The following is a 17,541-nucleotide window of genomic DNA, read 5'->3' as shown; positions in this document are numbered from 1 at the left end:
CCAAATTAACACTTTCCTGCCCCGGCAGAAATTCTGAACAGCATTGTTCAATCTGAAATATTAAATGGAGATGCTACAGAACAATATAATTGGTCTGTTAATTTGGAAAAGGGCAATTTGAACAAGAAAAGACTGAATTGTAGACTATGCAGAAAGAAAAAGTTTAATTCCACCACCTGAGTTACTACACTATTCAGAACTAGGTTGCAGAATTCCTCCTTCCTAAGATGTTTTTAAAGTACCTGGTTCAATCCGTAAGTTTAGCTTAGTTGTAAATTTACATGTCAGTCCTTTCCATGGATTATAGAGCTCAGAAGAGTCTTGAAAAATGTTGATTCTTCTAATCTGTTAAACGTTTTGGATATCTTAATCACGCTATTAATTGACTTAGCAGAGCAAGTCTTTTTTTACAGATCCGCACTGTCCAACACAGTAGCCATTAGTCACATGTGGCGACTGAGCACTTCCAGGTAGCTAGCCCAAAGGGGACAAAAGGTGTGCCGTACATGTAAACCACGTGCCAGATTTCTAAGACTTAGTACCAAAAAAAGTACGTAAAAATCTTAATCATTTTTATATTGGTTACATATTGAAATTAAAATATTTTGGATATGTAGGGAAAAATAAAATATATTATTAAGCTTTATTTTTTCTATGCATTTTTTTAAAAGTGACTGCTAGAAAATTTAAATATGTGGCTTGCATTATATCTCTGTTGGTGAGCACTTTTATAAATAATATAAAGGAAAGCTTCCAAGGAATTAGTAGTTTCTAATTATTGTCTGTGGAAGACAAAAATAAAATGAAAAACGTTCTAGTGAATCTGAAAAACCTTCCTCCCCAACCAAGGCAAAATGAACTTATACAAAATCAGCGTAAGTGCAAGGGGCACGCCCATTTCAAAGGAAAAAACAGGAATGCAGGGCGAATGCAAATAGGGCAGAAAACAGCCATGAGGCCTCAGAGAACCGCGGCTCACCACTTAATGCCTCTGTAGCGTTGGCCCCACGACGTGATAAGAGGTGTAGGAGTTCCGGGGGAGTGCTCGCTATATTTTTTTAAAAATGTGAAGTGGCAAAAAACCCAGAATTCATGAGATGAAAGCTTCAGTGGAAGGAATGTAACTCGCCCTGAGAAGCGGGTTAAGAAATGAGAAGGCTTCCCCTCGTTGGACCAGAAAGACCCTCCTTTGTGGCCCCTCCCCACCTGCCTCTGGAGTTCCAGTTCCGGAAGTTATCAGAGAGGTGCTGTCTCTCTTTCACGCTGATGGTGAGCCTCTGACCTCCTCCGAAGGTCCAGGGGGACTCAAAGTTAGCCTGATGCTCTCATTCTAGCTTAGTTGAAGGGTTTTGAGGTGTCATTTCTCTTCCGCATTTCGGTGTCTCTTTTTTGTTCCTTTCAGCTCTTCCTCTATCTTGCTCTCTCAAGTGTCTGAAATTCTCTCGCTCACCCATAGGTACTAGCCTGGGGCACCCTGCCTGCCCCTCTCATCTTCTAGCCTCCAAGATCATTCCTCTTGCTGTCAGATCCATTTCTTCACCCATCCAAACATATTCTACATGGTTTGGTCAACTCAAAAAAACTTTTTTTAAAGAAATTTATCTAGCAACCAAATGATTATGAAAGAAGGCAAAGCTGTAGGCAGATTTATTACAATACTTTATCAAGGGACAGAATTACTTCTCTCTACACTCAAAGGAATTAAGATAAATATTGTAGCAAGAAAATCATTTTTAAACAACCTTCATTATTTAACAGTAATTAACAATAAGAAACTAGTCCAACAAGTAGGAATGGTTAAATAAGTTGTAATAAATTCATACAGTGGAATTACGCTACAAGTATTAAAAATCATGCTTTTGAAAACTAATGACAAAGGAACCGCACACAATAAAAATTAATAAAGATACATAACTATTTACAATATGATCTGACTCTAATCATATCAAATAAGATACATAGGCTACGTGTACATAAGATACATAGTGGCTACCTCAGGGTGGTGAGATTGTAGGTAATTTTTTTTCTTTACATAGAGTTTCTGTGTTTTTAAATTTTTTACAATGAACATGTATTATTCTTATAATCAGAAAATATACACATAAAATAAACAATTGTTCTCTAATTTCCAAATTTAATAATAAGTCTAACATTTAAAAGAGTACCATCAAAAGCTTCTCTTTCACGGAAAAAAGTCATTCCACCTCTAAAGGTGATACAAAATATAGGACAGTATTTTTTATACACTATAACCCTTTGTCAGCAAGATTGGTCATGTCTGATACGATATTGGCTTATCTATAACACAAACATTAGGATCACCTGCAGCTCCAGTGTAATAGACGTCCCTGTCTGAAAATCAGCAAGACTTATTTGAGGGGCATTAAAGGATAAGATCTAATGAGACCTTTTCTGGAAATCAGTAGCACATTTCAGTGTAAAAGTTCAAAGCAAAACTAGTTCAAAGCTAGTTCCACAGAAGCAGCAGCAAAAACAGAAAACGGACCTCAGCAATCACAGAAACCAGTCTTCCAGAGTGATCAGACCAAAGGCTTTTGAACCTATTATGAATTTTTAAAACTCAATTCAAAGAAATTATGGCCCTTCTAGAAACAGAAAGTGGAGTCACCCTTCATGGGATGAGTTATTATTTCATTCTTATTCTCTCAGGAAAGAGCACGTCATTCATTCCAGGGTGTGCTCTAAAATAAAAGGCTTTATAATCAAATTCATCATAACGTTGCTCATAATAAGCGCTTTTTCCTCCCTTCCTCCTTCTAGAGCCACAGCAGTGTAATGCATTTCACAATTGGTTTATCCTTCCTGAAGAGCCCAGCATCTCATGATTCACGTTTATTTCTCTGCAAATGTTTAGTTAAGGTCCCCTATATGCAGGCCCTCGACCAGGCCCGAGTGACACAAAGCCCTCAAGGACCAGGGGTTTAGAGAGAGGCTTGAAAGTCACATTTAAAATAAAGTTCTATAATTTGCTCTGCTAAGTATATCATTAACCACATAGGTAAATTACTATTAGCAGCATTTGATAGAAACACGGCTTTTAAAAGGAACATTCCGTCCAAGGGCCCTTTATCATCTCTCCTCTATTCTGCCATCTTCCTTTGCAAGGGAAACTTGGTTCAACAGAGACAATGCATCAGGCATATCATGGCAGTTGAGAGATGGTTACTTCGGACTTAACTTTTTATTCCAACACTGCAATTATTACTTTAAGATGAACATTACATTTAGGAATGGGCACGGATAGAAATATTCCTAATCTCATCATTCAATTTCTGTAAAAATGTTACAGAATGGTTCCCATTTCTCACGCGTTTGTTATAGAATGTGTTGGAGAAATGCTGGCCCCTGTCAGTTTTTTGATCACCCTCCCCCCCAAAAAAAGCAAATCCAGGCACTAATCACATTATTCAGTATTTTACAACTACTCATTCACATTTCACAGCCTCTGTCACATACCACAAAAAGGTTTTCTAGGAGTCAGATATATGAAATCTACAGTTTCACAACATGAGGAGTGCAAATGGTTAACAGCTGATATGTGTGCATAATTATTCAAAATGAAGAGGAAAATGTTCAGGACTATTTGTAATTTCTTCTGCCTTTCTTAGAGTAGTAAAAAATAAGAGAGAGAGAAATAATAAAAGCAAACAATAGAAAAGCTATGAAAGCCAGTAAGGACTTTCGGGTGTGAAAAAAGCTGCACTCGGTGCACAGGGTGAACTCTTCCGGACAAAATCTTCCCAGAGTTTTGGGACCTGGAAAGCCATTGTTGTCGATAATTTTCCTGTAATGTTTCATGGAAGGTTTGGGCTCAAACTGATTTGCGGCATAACGATAAAGGCCAAACTTCGGAGCCGTGCGATCGTTAAATGAATAAGCAAAGTATCCGCAAAGATTGATACCATCCAACACGTAGGCTAGAAAAACAAAAGGACAGGAAAATAATTATTACAATATTTTGCACACACCACTTTACAGAGGCTTGGTGCACCGGGGTAAATTTCAATGCCATTTAATAAAACTTCAGACTAAATTAGATTTAATCAGAAAAGGCTTCTTTCATGCAAAGATAAACGATGTACTTGGGTCAAATCCTTGTGTACACAGAGCAGGTGAGGCTGCTGTGAAGCCTCTGAGATGGAGGGCAAGATGGTCCATGCTTTTACAGGCCCAGAGTAGGTGCTAGGGATTTTCTGGCTCCCACTTTTAGCTAAACTCCTTTCTCCCTGGGGAAAATACTAGCTCTCTTGGACTTTTTCCGTGCAGTGAGGAATGGACAGCACCTCCCTCTGAGGGTGACAGTGGCTGTATATGTTTGAGAGTTTCTACGGGCATCAGGCCCTCGGGTGACATAACCTTCGAGTCTGCTTTTCAGAGGCTCCTTACCTTTCAGAGCTTCATTTACATAATTCTGCATATAATACACTCTCAGCCTGTCTTGGGCTTCCTGGGGGTCATCATCGATGCCGTTGGCTATTATATACATGGGGAGGTCTCCATACTTCGACTTTAGCCAGTTCAGTACCTTGCGCAACCCCCAGGGCACTACTGCCACCTGACTGGGAGAGTTGAGCCAGGTGATGTCGGTCATTTCCTGCACTTCCAGGTAATCATTATATTTCATTGGATCTTCTTTTTCCCAGTCCACAAGGATGGTGGTGTAATGGCTCAAAGCCAAAAAGTCAAAGGAACCCCGGATCAGCTTTTTTTCCTCTTCACTGAAATAAGGTAGAAGGAAGTTGTTTCTTTGGTTCAGCCAGTCCCTCATCACAGGCGGATAATCTCCAGAGCCGAAAATGGGCTCGGCCAGCCAGCCAATGTCAAATTCCAGAACTCTCTCTGCCCCTTCTTTGTCCTGTTGGGAGAAAGGGCAGGCCGGTTCTATCCAATCAGCCTGCAAGGCTATAGATATTTTGCCTTTCTGAGCGTGCCTAAACTTGTCATCATACACGCGCCAAGCTAAGGCGTGGGCCTTCAGGAGATTGTGCCCCGCGCTGTACGTCATGTTCCGCGTGTACGGCTCGCTCATCGTGATCCAGAACTTGACATGGTGGCCGAGCTCTTGGAAGCACAGTCTGGCGTACTCTGCAAAGGCCAGGGCGGTGTGGGGGTTCTCCCAGGCGCCGTGCTTGGCCAGGAGGCGCGGCAGTCCTTGGTGCTGGGGGGAAGGCCGCCACAGCGCCACCACGGGGGTGATGTTGGCGCGCACGAGCTCGCTGACCACGCAGCGATAGTAGTGCAGGCCGGTGCGGTTCACCTGGGACTGGTTCCCCAGCGGGAGGATGAGCGGCCAGTCCAGGGCGAAGTGAAAATGCGAAACGTGCATCTCCTGGAGTAAGGCAATCTGGGGCCGGATGGCAGCAAAGTCAACACAATAGGATGTCCTCTTCTTGGCCACAAGCCCGTCCACCTTAATGAGCCTCTTACTGTGGTGGACATCCCACAGGTAAACGTTTGGGTCGGTAAACTGAGAGAGAGTGGTGTCGACCTACAGGACGAGGGTAAGCGTTACAGTATTACTTCACCCAGACAGTCCTGGGAAAGCAAGTCAATGCATTTCTTTCAACAAAACTAGCAAGCAAGATGAGCAAACATAGAAAACTTTGTAGCTGAAAAGTTAAACTATTTTTCATCACTACTAAGTTCCTGGGGAAGAAAACATTCTACTTTGTCTTATGCACATTTGTTTTAACCACAGTTCTAACTCTTAAACTATTACTTTAATATTAAAAAAGAAATCTGAATGTTTTTGGTCACTTCAGTTGACAAACATTAATGATTCTCACACACCTCTGGCCTGTGTTAAGCAAGCAGAGTACTTCTGGATGCTTTTATCTTTCTTTCTTTCTTCCTTTTTTTTTTTTTTTGGTGAGGAAGATTAGCCCTGAGCTAACATCTGTGCCAATCTTCCTCTGTTCTCTATGCGGGACACCTCCACAGTGTGGCTGATGAGTGGAGTAGGTCCTCTTCTGGGATCCAAAGCCACAATCAGGCCATTGGAAGCAGAGCCACAGACATTAATCACTCAGCCATGGCCACCCCCAATTTTTTTCTTTTAATTTAAGAAATCATTAATGACATAAGATTTTCAATTAGAAAAAAAACTAGACAGAAAAAAAATAAAGCTTAAACCTGAGTGAGTTAAGAGTCAGAAAATGAAATATTTAAAATTAAATTGTGCTTCTCAAAATCACGCTCTAAATTGAAGTCTGCTCTAGATAGAGGACATGCTAAATAAGTGTAATGTCCCCTTTTATTGGCTCTAGTGTCAATGACAGAATTTAACAAATTCAATCTGACCGATGGTAGAAAGTGAGAGAATGTGGAAATAAGGTGGAAAGAATGTGGAACAATATTGTCATTCATTCATACCGGGATATTTTAACATAGTTTTAAATTTTTTCTAAGTTATTTTTCTGTGCCAATCATGACAATAATGGTTCTCAGTGACCTGATATACAAGCCTCCAAAATGAAAAAAGGTATGTAGGAAAAGTAGACAAATTGTAAAATCGAAACCGCAAAATCGTCCATGGAGGGAATGCAAAGGGAAAGTCTCGCCGAGAGATCCGATGCCTCAGCCAGTTTTCTGCTCGGAAATAATCCTGTTAGAACAGGTTCCTTGGTTTGACCCTCGGTATAAAAGCAGGGGTCAGACCAACTCCAGTTTTGAATCTGCAGAAGAGGTTTTGTGGCATTTGACAGGCCTTTGCAAATGAACTGGTGCTTCTCTGGAGGGGTCAGTGCTGCATGTATAAAGGAAAGCAATAAAGCGCAGCGTGGCGGCAGGGAAATTGCTTTTCTGGAGAATTGCTCCTTGTAGGTCACCCACGCGTGCATTTCCCCTAATGCTGCGGGAATGCTGTCAGAAGTATTTTTCCACTGTGATGCACCCACAAATCACATTTCCTCAGCTTTTCAAGAGAAAATATTTGCATGCTCTTTTGAAATGAAAGTGTTCATAGCTGGAAGGACTTTTTTGGATTAATTTTATAGAGCTCTGAGGTGACTAAATTCATGACTTTTCTACCATAACTGTTCCAGAACAACAGCTTTTATTCAGTCCAGCTTAAAACGAATATGAAAGAGTAAGGGAAAATTCTATTTTGTAAAAATACAGGATATTGAGGTATGAATATTGAAGCAAAATTCTATCTAATCTCCATTAATTTGTTGCCGTTTCTTAATAAAAAATGAAATAACAAAGTTGACCCTTTCAGGAGGAATGGGTATAAAGAACGTATTTAGTATGCTATAGAAGAAACTTCTCCTAACAGGGACCAATGTTAAAGACGCTCTCCGTCTCTGTCCTCTGGAGCAGGTGCTGAACCTGTGTTTACCGTGGGCATTAGCGGCCATGGGAAAACGAACCTGTCAGCTGGGAAATTAGGTCCTAGTACAGTGACAATGCATGTGAATAAGCCTAAGATCAGTCTTCAGACAGGTGGTGTGCTTAATGGAGTGTTATTTTTAAAGTTTTTCAGGCAAAACGCATGCCTTTGTTAATATGAAGAGTTTGAAATACTAGCCAGGAGGGAAAAGAAAAATTTCAATGGTTTAAAAATCACATCTCAGGACTTTAATATAATGTATTCAAAGTATAGAGTACCGCTTGTAAATTAAAACACACAAACATACACACTCCTCAGAACTGACCCAACAAAAAACTAGGTTTTACTGTATCAGTAGGAAGTTAGCTTGGGAAAGGCAGTGCCAAAATAATACAAAGCTCAAGGTGAAAAGCAGAAAAAAGAAAATAGCAATTGCAGCCTTTTTCCACTAGAGAGCTTCCGGAGAAGTTCGAGTCCGCCGTGAGTTTGAGAGTGACAATTTTGTGTTTGGCTGGTTCTGCCTGGAGAGGACTGGGAAGCTGTGCTGGTGGAGGAGTAGGGACCCTGAGCTATTGAGCCAAAAGGGCAGCGCCACCTGAGAGCAAAGGTCCGGGTCAATGAGTGGCTGACAGATCAAATTCTAAAACAACTGCTTCTGAGGAGCAGAAAAAGGAATTCTCTCCCCAACTTCCTTCCTCTTCACTGCCATGCTGGTTGCTTCAGGCCAGAGTTTCTCTTCTCTCTCGAGGAAAAACTTTCTCACTGATCACCAGTTCCCAAGGCAAACACAGTCCTTGGATAGGGAACAGAGCAGGAGGAAAAAGGCTCCCTCCAAGGTCCCCAGGCTTCCCTGAGCTCACACCTCTGCACAGAGACACTGGCGGAGACCTCTTCACAAAGGACTGAACTGGGAGTTACCAGCCCAGGCTCAGGCTGCTATCAGGGATCAGGGCAGAGCGTGAGCCCTCAGTGACAAGGGGCCCAGGGCCCAGCAGGGAACAGGCCATGGCAGAAGGTCAAGAGAAGAACAAGGACCAGGGATCATCTGTCCCGAACAATAAAGGGGAGAGGAAGGAGGGACTGCGGAAGCCATCTTCTCCCTTCGTCCCTCTCTCCCCTTCTCCTGCTCCCTCACCAGCACCACTTCCGCCCCTTCAGATCCTTCTGGACCCCCACCGTGGATCCCACTTGCAGGAGAGAAATTAGGGTAGGGAGGTTCCAAATAGCAGAGGGCTGAGGGAGAATGAGATGGAGGAGGGAGGAAAATCCCAAACTGAGCAGAGAGGAGCTGAGAAGACTTGCTGCGCTCAGATATCCTTGCAAACACAACAGCGTTCCTCAGTCGCCTTTCAAATATAAGGACGGGATTTAAGTCCAAGGCTGCCCCCTAAAACTAACCAGATGGTCTGAAAAAGACATAATAATAATAATACAAACCAGCAAAAAAAAAAAAATGTGTTAAGGATAGTGGTGATTTATTTCCTTATAAATAAAAGATTTCAATTTGATATTTACAAGAAAACAGCAACTCATTTCAACTGGAAGGCCCTTCCTCAGATCCGAGCATTCCTCCGAACGCTCCTTTTGAAATGAAGACTAACAAAATGTGCCTGTAGGAGTTCAGTGCATGCCACCCCAAAATATGCCCCTTTGGTATATTGATTATTCAAGTGGCTACAGCCTGATTGAGCTGCAGGCACTTGAAAAACAGCAAATGCAAAGAAAGGCTTTCTCTGAAGTCCCTTTACCTGCCTCAAGACAGAGCCTCCACTAGGAACCCAGGTGTCATCAATCCCCTCCTGGGAGTTTCAAGGAGTTTTGTCAACTAGGGAAGACTGACTCTTGTCACAGGAGAGGAGACTAGAGGTCAACTTGTCACATACTATCTTAGCTCCCATCTGTTCTTCCAAGGGCCCATTCATCTTTCCTAAATCATGTACTCTCCCTTAAGAGGCCTATATCCTCCGCTCCCTTTTCCCTATTAAGATGAGATTTAAGCCTGAATTCTAAGCCGCCTTGGGGAGTTACTCATTTCTCTCTGTCTCCCATGCATACAGGAGGTATACAGGTTAACAAATTTCTGTCTGTTTTTCTCTTGGTAATCTGTCATTTATTACAAGGGTCTCAGCTAAGAACTCAGAAGGGTCGAGGGAAAGTTCTTTTTCCTCCTCTCCAGAACCAACGGACTGGCTCGAAGCAGCCGGCAGGCTAACTCCCATTGCTTGTCTGGGATCCTGAACTCAGCCCCTGTCTTGATCTCTGTTTTCACCCTCAGACTCTGTTCAGCAACACCCACCGCCACTCTGCTCACTCACCGCCATGCTCTGTTCATTCTGTCATTTTAGTTGTATCATCATTTCTCTCCACAGACAACTTCAAAAGCAGGGGTCGTATCTTACTCATCTCCGTGTGGACTCCCCGGGGCCGAGCACCCCCAGCAACTAACCAGGGCTTTGAACACTCGAAGCTTCCAATAAGTGCTTACTAAAGTATTCAATATAACTCTAGAAAACAAATTCCTTTACAATTGGTGACATTAAAAATAATATTGAGGACTAACTACATAGTGGGTGCTCAGTAAATACTGGTTGACCATTATGAAGAACTTCTTTACCATGTCAGTGACTATTGCCAGAAATAACACTGATGAGTGAACCACTGGAGCAAGAGTTTTCACTCTCCAAGTCCTTCCGCAAGCTTGGGGGGTGCAGAGTTTAGCCTCAGGAGGGCTTTGCCTGATGTTCCCGCCTCAGTGTCAGTAGCTCCACTGAGATCTCAGATAATCTAGGGCTCTGTGTTATATCTTGTCTATGGAAGAACTCAACTGCTTTAAAAAGGATTAAAAACCATTAAAAGAGAGAATTTTATCTTTTTACTATCTTATCTGGTCTTAAATATTCACATATTTTTAATTTGTTCCCCTTGGGGCTGATTTAAAGTGCAAGAGGGAGGTAGGAAGATTGTGGAGAGAAGGGTGCAGTGTTCCAAATTGTGCCCTAATGTGCTCATGAAGGAACCGTGTTTGGCCCAAGGAACGGACAATGTGCCATGACAACCTAGTAAGGAAGCACTACTTACTAGTGACAGGGCTTGGTGACACTGCTGATGGGTTTTGTCAGCTGACTTACTTGAATGTAGTTGTCAACAACTCCCCAAGCAAAGTCACAGGGAAATGTCCCTTCTAGGGGCTGATTTTCAGGTAAAGGAGGGAAGCCGTTTTTCTCTATCAGCTTTTGGTAGAACAAGGCTGAAGACTTCGGCAACAATTTCTTATCCTGGCTCAGGAAGTCGACATAGAAGAGTCCACGTCGGATGCTGTAGCCTCTGTGCCACTCGAAGCCGTCCATGAGGGACCACGCCGTGTACCCGATGACGTCCACCCCATCCAGCCTGATGGCTGCAAAGGGAAGAGAGGACAAGAGCAATGTGACCCTTCACTGGGCACTCGCCTCCTGATTCAAGAGCATTTGGGGGTTTTACTACTTAAGGAAATAAATTACGTAGCATGCTTATGGTTTGGTAAACCAGTAATCTTTCTTACTGACAAAAGGCTCTCATCAAACCTAGATAATTCTGCAAATAAATGTCTTCACCATAAGCTTATCTCCAATATGTTTTTATTTGGGTTCCCCTTATTTCCAGTGGGTACTCTTGGAGCCTGGGAAGATGTCTGGTTCCACTTTCTATCCTAAGCACCCAGCATTGTGCCTGATGCAACAAATGAATAGTCTTTAAAAGCATGAACTACTTACTATTTTCTCCAGAAAATGTTGATATTCCTTTTTTTAAAAAAAGTGTTTATTCAGTACAAGGAATAAGAACCCCAAAATATGTAGAGATATATCCTGGAATTTACTTAATCCTTAATATAAGCTAAAAATCTAGAACAGTAACTCTGAAAGTCAAGTGGTTTCGCAGCTTGTGACCCAGTTTCTCATTTACAAAATGAGTTGAAAAATTAATTTAAGTTCCTAAAATCCCCAAACGAGAAAGGTGTTGCATAAATGCATTCCTGCTATGCCAAAATGAGTTTCTACATTATGATTAAAAACTATAAATTTACATAGTTTATTACAGATCATCTTAAAGATTGTTTTTCCAGTGGATTTTGGCAGGAAATTAGAATTTTGTCAGGCATCCTACCTTTTAAAGTTTCCATTATGAATTTTTTGAGGTAATACATATATTTGGCGTCATCTCTCTTGGTGGTCCCTGAGACAAACCAGCCATTTTCCACAATAAATATTTGAGGATGGTTATATTCAAGGTCAATCCAGGAAAGGAGTTGCCTCAGGCTGGGAGATTCTAATTGGCGGAACTTCATGTGAGGGTCCAAGAGTTGAAAACTCAGGGTCGGCCCAAAGGAAAGAGCAAAAAAGTCAGCTGTTCCCTTGATGAACTTTTTCTCAGATTCGGTAAAATCAGGCAGAAGAGAGGAAAGATTATTCTTCATGGTCTCGGGATAGTCACCATCAATAAATATGGGTTTGGCAAACCAGCCTAGTACAAAGTCAAGAGATTTTTGACATTCTTTGATGCTATGGTCGGTCATTCTTCGAGGATTGATCCAGTGGGAGCTTAGGGCAATGGACACCTGGCCTCCCTGAGTCGGACGGAAAGAAGTATTGTAGAGATGCCAGATTTTGGCATGAGCCTGCAAACAGAAAAACCATGGTGAATTTATCTCTGATTGTGAGGAGAAATATAACACATATTTGAATCCCCAAATCTAGCTGTATCTGTTTCTCATCAAGCCTAATCTAATGACTAACCCCACAATGTAAAAATCACCTGGAACCAATAAATTATTTCTGAGGTAGGTCAGCCCAAAGTGAGCTGCTACCAAGACTGGAATTATTTCCATTGTTTTTCAGCAGCCAGTGGAAAAATGTGGAATTCTTGTGTTGAATGTGTAGTTATTATTCATACTTTGTAAAGTTAATGAAATAAGAATTTGTTATAATATCTTACTACTTAATTGACTTTGGATTATGTACTTTTTAATTAATAGGCTTTGTGAAAAGAACCAATCTCGCATCTGTGATCACACCAGGAATTTCTAAATAGGATTATATTTTTTTTATCCTAAGAGACTGGGAGTTTTCAAATTGACTCAAGTGTTGGAGTCAATCTAACATTTTGTATTCATCTCTCATAGCTAAAATTATAATACATGTGCTCACAATCTTTGCTCTTCCCTAAGAAGAATAAGAGCAATAAATTAAAGGATTGACTCCAATATCTAACCTTGGCCCATCTTCTAGACCTCTCGGACAGTGCTGGCTTCCCACAGGATCCCGCGTGCAAGGTACAAACCAAGAGCAAAGAACACGTAAATACAGCTTGGAGGAAATGAGCTCGCGATAGGTAGTCAGCACTCAGTCAGGAGCTTCCTACAGCAATGAAATGGGCTGCGCTTCCATAAAACCAACTTTATACTCTCATAAAATCTTCCCGACTTCTAATATTTTCATTTGTTTCCTTTTTGTTTACGAAGAATAGTGAGAATTACAGGCTTTTTCCTCCCTTACTTGAATTGTTTCTCTTTACTTTTGAACTCCTTGATTTACTCTCCTTGTTTTTCTACAAACGCAAGTGCTATTTATCAACCTTTTACTCCCTTAATATATCCCCTTTGATATGATTCTAATTCTCTGTTTCACTCGTGTTCTCCAAAATGATCGTGCCAATTTTCATTCCACTCCCTGAGCCTGAAGAAGCCCTGTCACTCAGTATGCCAAATGTCCTCTTCATTTTTCCTAAACATTCTTCTCATTGTTCATTTCAGTGCAGGCGTCCAAGAATGGCCTCATCCCCATTCTTATGAGTTCAGCCAAACATTTCAATGGAATAAAATAGTTTATCTCTAACTTTCATTTTGAGTTTCTTAGTAAACATCTTAGTTTCATTTCACTGAATGTATTTTTTTATGACCTGAAGCACCTATCTATATGCTAAGAAGGAAATGAAGAATAAAATGTTGATCAGAAGAATAATGGCATTTGCCCAAGTGATTCAAGAAACTGGGGCTTAATCATGCTGCTGGCTTTGTGATATCTCCCACCCTTCTCTGTCTTCCTCACCTCCACCCCTCTCTTTCTCCCTTCCCCATTGACAAGAAATCTCATATGTCCTATAAGAGTTAAACAGAAAACAAAGGGAGCAGTCCAGGCTAGTCCTCAGGACGTTGGCAAAAGGGACTTTCCTAATTTTGTCCAAATGCGTCCTACAGACAGTCATGTCCTCAACCTAACCGACCTACCTTTACAGAACAAGTGCTGTGATGGGGTGGGTGCTGAGAGTGGGGGGATCAGGTAGGAGTGAGAGCAACCCAAGAACTTCCTAAACTGGGTCAGTTTTGCAGGTAGCTGAAGTAAGAGTCATGGAGTAGAATTGTCTACAATCATGGACCACTCTTCTAACCTTGAGTACTTTATGACATGGTTCAGAAGGGGTTTGGTGAGGAAACAAATGACCTGGACCATATGGAAGTGCACACGTGGTCTTTGATGTCAGATAAAATTCCTACTCTACCACATCTAGCTGTGTGCCTTAAACCACATTAGTTACCCCGGGAAGGTAAGACTAACTTTCCTCTGTCTCTCACAGAGCTGTTAGGAGGATTAAATGAGATAATTTACATAAAACATCTAACACAGAGTTTGTATATAGTAGGGTCTTCATGAATGCTTATTCCTTCCCTCTCTAAAGGATGAGCAGACCAGAAAGAGCATTGCAACTAAGGGAAACACCACCTGCTGAGGAATTCAGCCCATAACCAAGACATAGTGACACAACCTGGGGTTTGGATTAGAAGAGACTTAGGTTTGGATCCCAAATCCTCTATCTATTACCAGTGTGGGCCTCAGTTACTTCTCTGCACAAATGTAAATGGCATCTATTCCCCTACAGGGACATTGTAAGGATTAAATGATATGATGCAAGTGAAAGTGTCTACTAAGCAGTTGTTTATTTTAGAGAATATAAATTTGCAGCATTGGGAACTATGAAGGTTAATTTTATGTGTCAACTCGACTGGGTTAAGGGACACCCAGATAGCTAGTAAAACAGTTGTCAAGAGTTTAGCTAAGCTACTCCATGCTATTGCTGCCGCAGCATCCATTTTATTTGGCTACACAGCCTGCAGGAACCCTAAACTGACACTAGCCCCTCATGCAAGTGTGTGTCCTGCACAGCAGCCAGCAGAGTCACAAGTAAAGGTAAATTCCTGATATGACTTCCTCAACAGCCTTGTGATCAACAGTCTCCCTGCCTCCCAGGCCCTTTACGTAAGACTCCCATGAGGCTTACCAAAATCCCTCTTTTGGTTTGAATTGGCCAATCTGGCCCTAGCCTGGGAATTTCAAAGCACTCCATCTACAGACTCTAAAAAGGCATGTGTCCCAGGTCCTGTCTTTCTGTCTGCACTCTGCCTTAAACTCCCCATGTGACCCTTCAAGGCATGCCACGTATGCACTTCCTCCAGCACTTATGAGTGACAAACTTATCTTTTTCAATTTCTCTTATGGTCTGTTGTTGAACAAAGGACCCCCATGTGGCACCCTGTGCTCCACTTAACAAATGTTAATTTAACAAAATATTATTTCTTAGTGCGTCTTGCGGGTGTTTTGGGAAGAGATTAGCATTTGAATTGGTAGACTGAGTAAAGAAGATGACCCTCACCAATGTCAGTGGGCAACATCCAATCCATTGAGGGCTTGGATAGAACAAAAAGAGGAAAGAAGGGTGAATTTGCCCTCTGACTAAGCTGAGACACCCATCTTCTCCTGCCTTTGGACACTGGCACTCATGGTCTCGGGCCCTTGGACTTGAACTCGGACTTATACCATTGGCTCCCCTGGTCCTCAGGCCCTCAGGTTTGTATAGAAACTACAACCTCTGGCTTTCCTGGACCTCCAGTTTGCAGACAGCAGATTGTGTACTTCTTTATTTCATAATAAATCCCTTTCTATATTTCTATATATGTATATCCTATTGGTTCTGCTTCTCTGGAGAACCCTAATACAGAAAGCATCTTAGATATCACTTGGCTTAACCACTCATCTCACTCAAAACCCTCCCCCCCGCCACTTGATCTGCTATTTGACTGCTCTCTACAGCAACCTAACTTGGTGATCATCCCATGCATGGCATCTTCTCCAGGAAGGCCTCCCATCCCTCACCCTGCCACACTGAGCTGCTCGTCCCTCCTCTGGGCACCCTCCAAGTCTTAGGCACACTTCTCTTACATCAGTTACTGAAGGTAATAACGTCCCTCCCCAGACTGAGCTCCCTGAGCAGTTCCCTCATCCCCTTCCTGGCACATGGAGGCCCAATTGTCTGTTAAACTGAACTCAACTCTGCTTCATCACCTCCTCATGAGGCAGTCCATTCCATTTTCACATGGTAGACTTGAGTAATCAACTGCTGTGAGGCAAGATGTTGGAACACCACCATCTAGGATGTTGCAACTGAGGATGATTAATAAGGAGATGGTTATGTATGATTTTGCATTGCTTTATAATTATTCCAGGTATATTAATCTTATAAGATTGCTATGTTAAGATTGAGATTTCATAAAGCTGGTGGCAAGGACTCGGGGAAATAAGAGTATGAGCAAGAATGTTCATCTAAATACTATTTCTAAAAGTAAAATATTGAAAACAATTGAAATATCCAATATTCAAATACATTTACACTCATATACGCATCATTTAATAAATTATGGTATGACTAAAAATATACTACTATTCAAACAAAAATAATACAGAAGAATGTCTATTGACATATAAAAAATGTTTCTAAAATACTAACTGAACAAAAAAGGGTACAAAGCCATAAGTAGAATTTAATAGCATTTTTATGAAAGAAAAATATGTACATAAAGATCTGGGAGGATTTACAACTTGCTAAAAGAGGTTTTGCGGCAGGATTGTGGGTGGTGTAATTCTTTTCATTTTGCTTTTCTATATTTTTTTCATTTCCTACCATACATACATACTGCTTTAGAGGTAAGAATAAAACAAATTCAAAAAAGGAAAATAACTCATAGGAGCTAGATGGTAGGCCCTGCTTGAACTGTCCATAATGGTTATTTGAAAGCCAGGATCTAATTAAACCCTGCCTAAAGGGTCTCTAACCTGCCCTCAAATCCCCAGTCCTAGGCACACTGAACCCTACGTGAAGTTCTGAAATCCCCTCGGCTTCTGTGCTTTAATAGGGGCAGCTCTTTCATGTTCTACCTACTCCCAGTCCTTCCAGCTTCACCCTCCTTCAAAACTCAGCACAGACATCACCACCTCCATCCCTGACATCTTCCCTCTCCCCACCGTTAAATGTCCATTCCATGTGTCTCCACAGTTGGCCTCTATCAAAGACTTTAACCACATTATGTTACATTATTTAAGTGTCTAGATTGTGTTTCAAAGGCATTGACTAGGTCTTCTATCTCTCTATTCTCAGCTTCTAGCAAAATGTTTGGGGCAGAGTAAATATTCAATAAACAGATATGGAGGAAAGGAGGCTGGCAGGAAGAACCAAAGCAAAGATTCTGGGACAGAAGAAAATGTTTTTCTGAGCCAGAGCAGAAAAACTCACTCATAAGATACCTGGTTGTATTTTATTTCTGAGACCTTGAAAGACAGAGAACTTTCATCCATATACCATTAAAAAAATAAATTAGAAGGAATTTGGCACAGTAGCCCCCTGAGAATAATACCATATTGTGTCAAAATGTACTAATGATCCAATTTGGGAAATAAGACACTATGGTATGTGATATCCTTCTCACTTCTTCCCCAGCTTTGATGTAGATTCTGAACATTCATGACTCAGTTTACGTGGTTGGCATAACCCTGATACAAAAATCTGCCAAAAAACATTACAAGAGAAGAAAATCAGAGACCAAATACCCCTGAAATATATATGTAAAAAATCCTTAAAATAATTGGAAATCCAACAAGACAATATTTAAAAAATGCACCAAAGGAGAGATGGGGTGGCTATACCAATATAAGACAAAATGTACTTTAAGTCAAAAATTGTTGCAAGAGACAAAGAAGGAGATTACATATTGGTAAAAGGGTCAATCCTTCAAGAATATACAACAATTATAAACATATGTGCACTCAAAGAGAGAGACCCAAAACTAATGAAGCAAAAATTGACAGAATTGAAGGGAGAAATACATA

General features: G+C 41.3%; 1 protein-coding gene across 1 annotated transcript in view; it reads right to left on the bottom strand.

Moving 5' to 3' along the window:
• Positions 1-1,615: 1,615 nt before the first annotated feature.
• The window catches only part of KL (klotho), a 46,575-nt gene continuing 30,649 nt past the window's right edge, over positions 1,616-17,541 (bottom strand). The window contains exons 2-5 of the mRNA XM_014847815.3: positions 11,495-12,005; positions 10,480-10,748; positions 4,408-5,509; positions 1,616-3,938 (exon numbers count right to left, since the gene is read on the bottom strand). Of these exons, the coding sequence (XP_014703301.3) occupies positions 3,601-3,938; positions 4,408-5,509; positions 10,480-10,748; positions 11,495-12,005 (2,220 nt within the window). The 3' untranslated portion in view covers positions 1,616-3,600. The remainder of the gene's footprint in view (positions 3,939-4,407; positions 5,510-10,479; positions 10,749-11,494; positions 12,006-17,541) is intronic.

This window comes from Equus asinus, chromosome 11 (genome assembly GCF_041296235.1).
Source record: "Equus asinus isolate D_3611 breed Donkey chromosome 11, EquAss-T2T_v2, whole genome shotgun sequence".
NCBI classification, from domain to species: domain Eukaryota; kingdom Metazoa; phylum Chordata; class Mammalia; order Perissodactyla; family Equidae; genus Equus; species Equus asinus.
Note: the sequence above shows the minus strand (reverse complement) of the source record. Positions and strands in the feature narration are given on the sequence as shown.